At 32.0% G+C, this 12,778-nt stretch overlaps 1 protein-coding gene across 1 annotated transcript; it reads right to left on the minus strand.

The window, feature by feature from the left end:
• Window positions 1–8,736: 8,736 nt before the first annotated feature.
• LOC145090568 (uncharacterized) lies at window positions 8,737–10,662 on the minus strand. Its single transcript, XM_079028718.1, has 5 exons — window positions 10,563–10,662; window positions 9,758–9,990; window positions 9,478–9,617; window positions 9,319–9,365; window positions 8,737–8,970 (listed from the first exon to the last, which is right to left on the minus strand). The coding sequence occupies exons 2-5, from the start codon at window positions 9,957–9,959 to the stop codon at window positions 8,880–8,882; spliced, it is 480 nt and encodes a 159-aa protein (XP_078884844.1). The 5' UTR covers window positions 9,960–9,990; window positions 10,563–10,662; the 3' UTR covers window positions 8,737–8,879.
• Window positions 10,663–12,778: the final 2,116 nt, after the last annotated feature.

A 12,778-nucleotide genomic window follows, 5' to 3' on the forward strand; every position in this document is an offset into this window, starting at 1 on the left:
TGTGAAGTAAACGGGTGGAAGGAGGAGAGATGATGGTGGTCAAAGGAGACCTTTCCCACGAAAAAAAAAAAAGGAGACTGAGATTGGGACCCATCTTGATCTGGTCCATCTATTTTTTTTGATATCATCTGTTTTGCAATGAAAATTACTCGAGGAAATAAAAATGATTTTGAATGTGACACTCACGTTTGTAAACTTCTTTTTATTAACATTCATTGGTGTTGGTGTTTGGTTAAAATTTAAAGTTAAAGTAAATTACATAAATTATCGTTTAATGTAATCTACGTAAATGATTTATAATTTTTTTTTACTATGGTTTGGTTTAATCTCTCAAACAAAATTATTATAAATAAATATTAAATGTAACATATGTTATCATTTAATTGGATAGGAAGATTTTTAGAAACAAAAAATAGAAGAATATTTAATTTCTCTTATTTTATAATTTATTTATTAACTTTTTGCTTTTTATAAATTAAAATAATAAAAATGGAATCGATTATGGAGTTTCTTGTAACTCTTCAACTCTCACAACTATGATGAGTTTGTCCCAACAACCACAACCAGTCACCTTCGAAAACCATGACCAATTAACCAAGTCAAAAGAAACTAAAACCAAATCAAATCAAAACCTACAAACGGAATCAAATCAAAACCCACAATCAACCAAAATCAAACCTAAAACCCTACTATCAAGATTAGGCAAATGGTGTTCTTGAGATGCTTAAAAGCCAAACCTTGCCGATTTCAACTTCTCATATAACATTTCTGATTTCTAAACCAAATCAAAACCTAAAAAGATTAGGCAAAAGAAAAAAAAAATATTTGTAAAGATTAGAGACGATGGAGGAGGACGGGTGTTGCAACTCATTTAAAGGATGTAACGTTTGGGGTCTCTTTTCTTTCAAAGGTTAACTTCGAAAACACATTTAATTGTATTAAAATACTTGAATGATTTTAGAACAACACATATCCACCGGTCATACTCCTAATTCAACACCATTTATTCATATGAGAAGTGAACCCTTGACCGCTTAGGGGATGGGTGCCTTTTCAATACATATAATATCTCTAGGTTACAAGCCTTTTGGTATTGAAATACTTGAATAACATATAAAACTTGAATGTTTCGGTTTTTTTCATCAATTAGTTTGAGGTTAAAAGTCATGATTTTCATACCAAATGACATATATGTTAGTTAGTGTTGACTAGCCCTATCGAAATACCTGTTACCTGAATTATCCGTCCGATTTTTTTGGGTATCGGGTATATCGAGTATCGGGTAAATTTTTTCAGGTATTCGGGTAACCCGATTTTTTTCAGGCCGGGTATAGGGTACGTTTGTTAGGTTTCGGGTATACCCAAATTATTTTAAAAAAAAAAAAATTTCTTTCGTAGTTTGTACTTTGTAGCAGGTATTTGCTAATGCTTAAACTAACTATCATTATTGTAAAAGATGAATCTCTTTATTATGGAAGTATGACACCAACAATATTAAAAACATTTTTTTAAATTATTTTGTAGATTATAGTTTTTATTACAACTAACAAACTCATTATATTGATCAAATTTCATAACATGACAAAATTATGGCTACAATTACCTTAAACATTTTAAACTTTTAAACTAAGATCTTTAATTATTTATTTTTTTAACATCTTATTAGATTAGATTAAACTGTTAAAAGATTACTTGATATCTCAATTATTATTGACTAAAAAATATCAATGTTCAAAGTTTGAGTAATTTCGTTTATGTCTCGTTTGTTTATATAAACAAGACTAATAGAGCACGATATATTTATTTCATTAAATTTATTTTTAGGTGTCATTTAAAAAAAATTATATATTTCGGTTAATACCCGAATTATCCAAACCCGACCCACTACCTGAATTACACGAACTTAATTTGGATCGGGTAACGGGTAATTTTTTTTAACATGAAAAACTCGAATTATCCGAAACCTAAAAATATTATCCGATCAACACCCCTAGTGTTGACATGATGCCCTCAGCTATATGGCTTAGGATTCAAGTTTGTTTATGTGTATAATTCATCAGTAAATTAAAGACTCCATTTTTCCTTTAAAAAAACTTACTATTACATAATTATTGAATGTCATAGTCATATATATGCTTACATGATACACTGGTAAAGATCATTAGTTTTAAATATTAGAAGTATTAAATTAAGATAACATTTTTCCATTGTAACATTTATGATATTGATGTCACTAATTTGAATTATTAAAAGTCTGTCATTTTTGTTATAAGAACCATTTTTCTCTTTTATGTAGTTAACACCAATATTTTTACTTAAATTGTCTGTTATATAGAGATGCATACAAAAACCGATTTCACTATTCAAAAATTGGATCCAATCCGAAACCGGATTGGGTCAAAACCAGTTTGGTCAAAATCGGATCGGATCATATTTAAAACCAGATTGTAAATCAGATCATAATCCTACATTATAAATCGGATTTAATACCAGAAATCGTAAACTGGATTTTCCAAAAACCGGTTTGAAAACCGCTCAAAAATCCATTCAAACCAGGGATGAACATACGACCCGTTGGTCCGGACCGGACCGAAAAAAATTGAGACCGGACTGAGTATTCATATTAGTGACCGGTTTTCGGGTTTTGTTTTAACCAATAATCAGGTTTCGGGTTTGGACCGGACCGTACCCGAAATACGGGATTTAACCCGGACAAAATCAGAAAACATTTTCACCTTAATTTCTTTTATAAATATCATCATAATTTTAAAATATATAGATTTAGATATTGAATTATTAATTCATGTTATATTGCAAGATTTCTAAAATGTTACGTGTTTTAATAATCCAATCAAATTATGTTTGAAATTCATTTAACATTACATACATTTATATCATGTTTTCATTATAAATTCGTAGTTAAAATCTCTACATTTTACTTTACTATCTTACATGAAAAGCTTATAGACATGTAATCTTCAAAATATTTCATCTCGTTAAAAACTAATCAAAATGTTATTATTATACCATATCAAGCTCATAAATGACTTTTTATAATACTAAATACCTCACCAACCCAACATATATCTAGAATTCAAACAAAAGCCACTAATAATACTTATCTTTAAAATTGCTTAATGATTCGTGAAAACAACGTGTTTAAATCCTCCATACTTTAAGAATGGAAGAATTTAATTGAATTCAAACATTCCTCAAAAAGTAAAAATTATACATACACCTACGATTAAAAAAAATTGTTACAGGATGTTTTCGAACAAAAGACACAAATAATACTTATCTTTTATGTATTTTTTTAGTTGCATTGTATGAACAACAAAGATACGAATAGTAGATGTTACATAGTAAAATTATAGTTTAAAATAATATACTAGAGAGTCTAGGGGTGTACGCGGTGCGGTTTGGTGCGGTTTAGAGTGAAAACCGCAAACCGCACCGCATGTGCGGTTTGAGATTTACGAAAACCACAAACCGCACCGCGAATGTTCTAAACCGCGTTTTGCGGTGCGGACGGTTTTAATGCGGTTCGTGGTTGGAGAATATTTTTTTAGTTTTTTTTATATTTATGTGTTGCTTACTATCTAAAAAAACATAATTAGAAAAACTAATTTTTTTGGTCCATGTAGTGCTTAATCAAGGACACATGATGTTTAAAATCTACAATTATTTTTTCTTTATGTACCAATCGTGAAGTGAAATGAAAAAATTCATAGAATACATTTGTTAATATTAAATATAATGTTTTTAATTCAAGAAATTAGAATGGTTTTAATTCAAAAAAGAGTTTAGAATGTTTATACATGCGAACTAATACATTCTTAATTATAAAATTGCAATGATGCCATTTTTAAGTATAAAATTTATGATGAATCACAAAACGTTTTTGAAATATAACTTGATATTCTGAATGATTGAATGGTTCTTAAAATTATATATATATATATATATATATATATATATATATATATATATATATATATATATATATATATATATATATATATATATATATATATATATAAAATGCGGTGCGGTTTATACCGTAGTTTAGTAATCATAAACCGCAAACTGCACTATATATTGCGGTTTACAAAAACTACAAACCGCACCGCGAACATTGAAAACCGTATTATGCGGTGCGGTGTGTGCGGTTTGTTGCACACCCCTACTAGAGACTAGAGAGTAACACGACAAACAAAACTCGAAAACATAAACAAGAAAGATATGAAATCCAATTTGGTACCCGACACAAGACCGGACAGAAACCGTAAACAACATTGCTAAAGTCTAATTCGGTCCAAAACCCGAAACCCAGTTTACTACCTGAAACAGGACCAAACCAAACCCGAACCCGATACACCAAAAAACGATCTGGTTTTCGGGTAAGGCAATTCATGATATTTGGTCTTCCGGTTTTCGGTCTACGAGCTGGTCTGGGTCTGGCCTATTGCTCATCCCTAGTTCTAACCCAACAAAAACTAGATCAAACCGATTTGTATCTTCCATTGGAAACCAGTCAAAACCGGTTTAAAACAGGATCGGATTAAAGGCAAACCAGATTGATGATGACGGAAGCGAAACCGGATCGGATCAGATTCGGGTTTTGTGCACCTCTCGTGTTATATCAAGTCATCGACCTTATGGAGTAGAAACTTTAAATTGTGACAGGTTGATTTTGATCCACAAAAGCATTACGTGACATATGATATCAAAGTGAAATTTACTTCAAAAGCAGCATGAGAATAACAGCCAAAATTGGTTTGTTCAGTTGTCGTTCATGTATCTTGGTTTAACAACAAAATTCTAAATTCTCATCCAGATTCAAAATATCTACAAAAGTAAACATGGAACTAATTTCTGCAATTCTAAATTTTTTGCATCTACAAAAGTAAGCATATGGAACTAATTTTTGTAATTATCATGGTAAAAATAATATGTCCATTTTTTTTACTTTGGCGGTCTTCGAGAAGGATGCAAAATATCATCAATTATTTCCTTCATTTGTTTCCCAACTTCGCGCACATTCTTTGCAACACCTGATTTAGCTACATTTGCATTTCTTTTAAATCTGTTTTTTTTTTAAGAAAACAATAAATTAGTAGAAAGATAATCAAACCCATCACTTGAGATAATTTGAAATGTGTTTCACATCAAATGAGAAAATTACATTTTTGGTCCCTTAGTTTATTCAAAAATTACAGTTCTGGACCCAAATAGTTTCCTTTTTCAATTTTGATGCCTATTTTGAACTTTTGTCCATGAGTTTGCTCAAAAAACAGTATTCTTTAAAGTTACTTCTTTTGTAATTGCGGTGCCTGATGCCCTGATTGATCCTTACAACAGTTGAAAATAGGCACCAAAACTGAAGAAGAAAACTATTTTGGACCAAACCAGAAACTTTTGAACAAACTCATAGACCAAAAATGCAATTTACTCAATGCATGAAATAGACACAAAAACTTGTCTGCTAAGACCATCTCCAACCCATCTTTATTTTTTTCCCCATAAATGGAGTAAAAAATAGAGTAAACAGTGTTTCATCTCCAACCCTACTCCATTTTCTACCCCATTTTTTACCTCAAAAAGTATATTCTTGGAATATTCCATTTTTATAACTTATATATATTGTCAAATACACTCATCTACTAATTAAACTCTATATTTATGATTAATTAATATAAATTAGTATATAACATTATATTATAAATATTAAATACTGTATTTAAATTATTATTAGTAGATAAAATAAACTAGAAATATATAAAATAAAAATGAGAGGGACTAAAATTGACAACCAAACTTCACCTCCATTTTTGGAGATATGAATAGTATTCCCCCATATATGGGGGAATACTATTCATATCTCCAAAAATGGAGGTGAAAATGGGGTAGGGTTGGAAAAGAATGGGGGAATAAATAGAGTTTGGGGGTGGGTTGGAGATGCCCTAAAGGAACCATCTGAGTTAGCATTGGTGACTTTTTCTCTAACATAGCAAGCCTGCAAATTAAATAGTTGATTGTGTTGTAAGAGAACTTGTTGGTTGTTATCCATATCCAATTTGTGTATGTATGAGAGAGAGAGAGAGAGAGAGAACTTATTTCGGGAATGGAGAAGCCGACACAAATCATGGTTACCGGAATTGAATCTACTAAGCAATGATGAATAGAGCAAACATCCTACACATGATTTGTCGATTCTTAAAAAGATTTCCTCTTGTAAACGCTATATTTCAGCTTGAACATCACATCTTTGGAGTTAGGGTTTCCTTCGTTTGCCCCTTTTACTTGTTCGCCTACTTCTGACATCTGTTTCACTCCCTAATCTCCTTGATAATGCAAAACCCTATTATGATTAGCAAAAGATTTTTCATGTATCTTTTTCATTATGCATCGACCAAACTATAAATACAATAGAAAATTACAGTTTTGGTCCTTGTGGTTTACGCCTATCTTAATTTTTAGTCTAATTTTTTATATGGCTGGCATTGTGGTTTACAAAAGTTGCATTTATGGTCTCTAAGAGCATTAGGTATAGGACCGTTGAGGTGGTGTTATAACACCAAGGGAGAAATGGTGTTTATGATGTTATTACCATGTTATGAAGAGGTTAAGAACAGAAAAATAGAGAGAGAATAAATGTGCAGTCAATCAATGTTTCTGTTTCAATATGTCATAACGCCAACAAAATATGTCATAACACCGAGGGGGAAATGGTGTTCATGTTTTTATGACCATGTTATGAGATGTCACATCAGCAAAAGCATCACTTCTCGTGCCCATACCGTATGTTCTAAAGTAGTTATGTCAATGGAAATCCATTAAATGGGTGTAAAATGACAAAAATGCCTCTTTTTTTTAATATGTGAGGGATCCTTTCTATAAACTATTAAGAAAATGTTCTAAAGCCATGGCTCCTTCATGGAGCTTCATGTTTCTTTGTCTCTCCATTGAAAACAGCTCATTTGATGTTTTCCCTCCATTGTCGACAATAACTTCAACAACGACAACAGTTTCAACGACCAAGTCACCACAATCCGTTGTCGGAACCCACATCCGTTGCCACCCCTTACCTATGTCGCCTACCTTCTTCTCTTTATTGGTTCCCGATGACCATGCACCACGTCATCACCATTGTTCCTCGTCTGCTTCTCTCTTTCACCAGATCTTCCTCCCTTTCCTAGTTTGTATATATGTAGAGTTGAAACTTACGTGGAATTTATTAGAAAATATTAGCTAGTTGTGTCTTTTTGTATTTATCCAATGGTGTATTTGTAATTTTTTATTCTATTTATTCAATTTCTCCCTGCCTAATTGGGCATAAGATAGTTTTTGTGAGTTACGCTCATATGGTATCAGAGCGTTAACCGATCCTCTTCCCCTCTTCCGTTCTTTTTTTCTCATCTTCATCTTCTTCATGGCTAGTTCATCTTCTGATTCCCTCATCTCCATGAATACAGTTCTACATCTCATCTCCAATCGTCTCACACCTTCAAACTACTTGTTGTGGAAGAATCAAATTCTTCCCCTTCTCTCTTATCAGAACTTGTTGCCCTTCGTTGATGGCACCTCCTATGCGTCGTCGCCTACATTAATCATTAATGGCAAATCGACTCCAAGCCCTGATTTTGCTGCTTGGAAATCCGCTAATCAAAGGGTTGTTATTCTCCTTCAAGCCTCCCAATCTAAAGAAGTTTTCTCCGAAATTGTTGGTATGTCCTCTACACACGACATCTGGTTGGCCTTAGAAGATGCTTACAGCAACTCCTACGTCGAGCGCATTTAGAATCTACGTGATCAACTTCGACAGATCATCAAGGGTTCATCCTCTTTTGTAGAGTTTGGTTGAAAATTTCATGCCCTATGTGATCAATTGGCAACGATTGGTAAACATGTTGAATCTATATGCCCAAAAATCATTATGGAGTGATATTGCTAATAATATATGATCATATAGGGTCACACCTTTATCAAGTTGGCACATTTTGTATATTTATTATAAATATGATTATTAATAAATAATATCAATTCTTGTATTTTAATTAGGGAATAATTATTGTTTTGTAAAAATAATAATTATAAGAGAGTATAACTAGTTATTATTTAATGTGGTATGAATTAATAAGTCATGCATAATATTTTGGACTAATTGAATTCTTTAGTCTTTTACCTAAAAACAAAGTTTATATTTTATAAACTTAGAGTTTATAAATTTAAAAAAGCATCCTCTTTTCAAGAGTTATGGCCAAAAATATTAAAGTATGGGGTTGCTTGTCAACCTCTATGCTTTATCTCCTATGCTTCTAAATGCTAGAAATATTTTAAAATATTTTAATCAAAATGCCTTACTTTGCATGGACTATATAAAAGATGTATGAAGATCAATCTAGAACCATAGAAACACACACACACATATATATAGAGAGAGAGAGAAAAAAAAAAGAGATCGGTTATATATATATATATATATATATATATATATATATATATATATATATATATATATATATATATATATATATATATTCGATTACGAACATTGGTAATTATTATTATATGGTAGAATTATTATATGGTAGTTCATGGTTCTTACATATAAATTTATTAAATGATAACACGGAACCATTGGTGAGTGAGTGGGGTCAAAGCCCTCTATTTGCAAATGGATCGTAAAAGGCCCAGCGAGAAACTCTTTGAAATGAGACTATCTTCGCAATGATAAAACCAAGGAAAACCATTATTTTCAAATTTTATAGCGACTCAATCCTACTTTTGGTTTTTTTATATGAGTAGCCAGTAGATGTACAAAAATAGTAGTAGCACTAGGATGTTGCATATTAACAAAACCAATGTAACTTTTTACATCATTTGTCAATTTTTTCCTTGATTCGTTTCCCAACTTTCCGCACATTCTGCGCTACTTCTGATGCAGCTACATTTGCATTTCTTTTAAACCTGTTTTTTATTTATTAAAAAAAATCAAAAAGAACCCATCACTTTTCATCGAGATAACCTGATATGGGTTTGTCATAAAACGAGTAATTTGCATTTTTGGTCCCTTAGGTTTATTCAAAACTTCAGTTTTGGTCTCTGAGTTTGCTCAAAAACAGTTACTTCTTTTGCAATTGTGGTGCCTTCAGAGATTAGGGACTCACACCACACCAAAACTGAAGAAGAAAAGTACTTTCGACCAAAACAGAAAGTTTTGAAGAAACTCAGAGACCAAAAATGTAATCTATCTTCTTTATTAAATTTAAAATGCAACATTTATTGAATAAATAGATACATAACACAAAAACTTGCCTGCTAAAGGCATCAGAATCAGTGGCTTTTTCTCTAACATAGTAAGCCTGAAAATTAAACAGTTGATTGTGTTGTAAGAGAACTTGTTATCCACTTATCCATATCCAATTTGTGTGTGTGTGTGTGTGTGTGTGTGAGAGAGAGAGAGAGAGAGAGAACCTGGTATCCAGCAATACAGATTGGCGCCTCCCTTTGATGCTGCATATCATCTACAAACAGGGACTCACCAAGACAAGCGTATATGAAATGAAAGCCTTCTGTAGCGTCCATCTCTGGTTTTCCATAGTAATTGCCAGGAACTAATCATAAAAGTTCAAATTAATTCATTAAATGTATGTTCAACTTTGAAATCATTCACAATTCTATGATTTACAGACCAATAATCTGAATTCCAAAGCATTCACGATGAGAGAGAGGAAGGGAGAGAGAAAGAGAGTACCAATTTCAGTACGGGAGAAGCCGAGGCAAACAGGGTTACCGGAATTGAATCTTCTTAGGAATGAGGAATAGAGCAAACACCCTGTGCATGCTTTGCCCATTCTGAAAAAACCTTCATCTTTTAAACGCTGTATTTCAGCTTCCATATCACCATCTTTGGAGTTAGGGTTTGCCTCTTTCACTTTTTCGCCTCCTTCTGCCATCTTCTAATCTCGTTGATGAATGTGCAAGAGTCTGCTAACATTCCATTTCCAATGGCAACATATATGTTAAAATCCATCACTGTTTCATTTGCAATGCCAAAAAATGTGCAAAACGCTATCAACAATTCTTTGTGAACTCAGATTGCATCTTAGAAAAACCTCCATTCAACAAATTATCAAGTTCAATGCTATTAAGGAACCACAAATGAGTGTAATAGTTTTCCCTAGGATTTACATCAAACAAAACAAAAACCAGACCATAGTTGTTACAAAATATATCCCCCTAATACACATTCAATTCAATCCAAAGTAACTGGATCTTGTTGGCTGCTACCAGGAACAAATAACTAGTCATTTTCATCAGGAACTAGACAATTACTTCTTATTATATCCAGTTGTTCTGTTTTTTACACATGAAATGGTTAAATAACTAAGAAAAACGCAATGTGTTAAAATGTGCACAGGAAAATGGTTTAAATACAAAGAAAATCGCGATTTGGAACCCGAAAACAGCTTCTGAAATCGTTCTTCATCCCGATTGAAACCCAAAAAGAAAAACGAAATACTTATCGTAGATTAAGGAAGTCGTTCGGCTTTCAACACCTTCTGATCGATTACGTTCTCGTTTTGATTTCAGTGCTTCCCGCGTTCCACACTGCGTCGTCCCATTCTCAAGAGAAAACACGAACTAGGGTTTTTTACCTTTCGCACAGTACAAATGATAAATGACTGATTTTTACCGTCTTTATTAGTTTATTACATAAATTAGATCCTACTCAGCATCCTATCCGGACTCATTTAGCCACATCAGCCATAACTTTTTAAGGAAGAAACCCGGTGTAAATAATTGTTGGTTTTGATTTTTTGTCGCCGGGTTTTCTAAAACATTTTAGAATATTAGGCTATCTTTTTATAGTTTTAATACTATTTCAAATTAGTTCATAGTTAATCTTATAAAATTCAACAAACACATATTAATACTATTTCAATTTGTGTTGAAGTTTTAATATGAACACGATACAAACGACGTGTTTTTATACTTGATAAGACATAAACATGAAATCGAATTCGTCTCAATCTCATTTAGGGTTGTGTATTTTTGTCATCTTGATCAACACCTCACCCTACTTTTAAGAGCCAAACTCCATTTCAACAAGTATTAATGATAATCCAAATAATTTCATGTGCTGTACAAAATAAGATTTTAATGGCTGTATAAAAAAAATATCAAATATGAACAAAATTTGGAATTGTTTACCCTCTTAAGTCATTTACCAATCTCATATGCCAAGATATATGCCAATTGGGTATTAATCTACTACAACTGTTTGTAATTATATAATTTGAACATAAAATAAGAGTTTAATGAATACAATCCAAGAACACTTTCATAAGCCAAAGATGCTTCTAGTTGGTGTTGGGGCCCACCTTTTGAATTCAAGGTCTTGAGGTCGCAAACGAGTCCATAATTTGATCTTCCATGATTGAAGTCTATAACGTGTAAATTGAGATTGGAAGCATTAAAGAAACAAAGACGTATACATACATTCACCAGCTTTATAAACCTAAGAATGCTTTCAAATATATATACAAGCCTTATACGCGTGTAATAGTAATACACACATATAAGTCAAAAATATGGAGTCCAATCAAGGTGAAAATATTGGGGTTTTCTTTACTAAGGCACATGTATTAGGTAATTTTTGATTACTTTACATCTAATTAATTTATTAGTATAAATTAGATGATTAAATACAATCCAAGTTAATGGGGGATAGTATATTGAAAGGACCCGATACAAGAAATATAATCCATGTTTTATTGATACCAATTTGGTGGAAACGTGGAATCCAACACAATTGTTGCCTTATTAATAATGTATTTGATAGGGAAATAATGAACAAGAGCATGCAGCTTGACGGAGAATTGTAGTTAGTGAACTTAGCTACTAAGGGTGGGCGGAGTCCAAGTTAAGTTTGACGGCAGTTTAGGGAGGTACCGGCGGTACCGTCGGCTTACGTCCCCTTCAAAAATAGGTTCTAGCGGTTTGTTGCATTTCATTATCTCAAGAGGCTTACCAACCCATGAACTTATAAAGTTTAAGTTTGTCTTCATGCATATGATGATAACACGAGCCTTTTTTTCACTCTCTCTCTCTCTCTCTCTCTCTCTCTCTCTCTCTCTCTCTCTCTCTATATATATATATATATATATATATATATATATATATATATATATATATATATAACATTTTTTTATTTTACAAAAGTATAATAATATCAAACATAACTAATATTTTGTTTTTACAAATAAATTTTCAATTTTATGAATTAATTTGAATAATTTTTATTAGTTTATGTTTATTTTAAAATTAAATATTGAATGGGTTTGATGGGTGAGAAAGATAGGGTTTCCATAAAGATGGAAGAGAGAAAAGATAAAAACTGATATGACAATGGGTTGAGAAGGAATGACTCTCATTTCTAAGGGAGGGCGGAGTCCAAGTTAAGTTTGTCGGCGGTTTAGGGAGGTACCGACGGTACCGCTAGCTTACGTCCCCTTCAAAACTGGATTCCACCGGTTTGTTGCATTTCATCATCTCAACAAGCTTACCAACCCATGAATTTACGAGTTTAAGTTTGTCTTCAATTGTCTTCATGCATGTGATGATAACATGTGCTTTTTTTTCATTCTCTCTCTCTCTCTCTCTCTCTCTCTCTCTCTCTCTATATATATATATATATATATATATATATATATATATATATATATATATATATATAACATTTTTTTTAATTTACAAAAGTATAATAATATCA

The sequence above is a fragment of the Lactuca serriola genome, chromosome 2 (assembly GCF_051521515.1).
Source record: "Lactuca serriola cultivar US96UC23 chromosome 2, Lser_US96UC23_V15, whole genome shotgun sequence".
Lineage (NCBI taxonomy): Eukaryota > Viridiplantae > Streptophyta > Magnoliopsida > Asterales > Asteraceae > Lactuca > Lactuca serriola.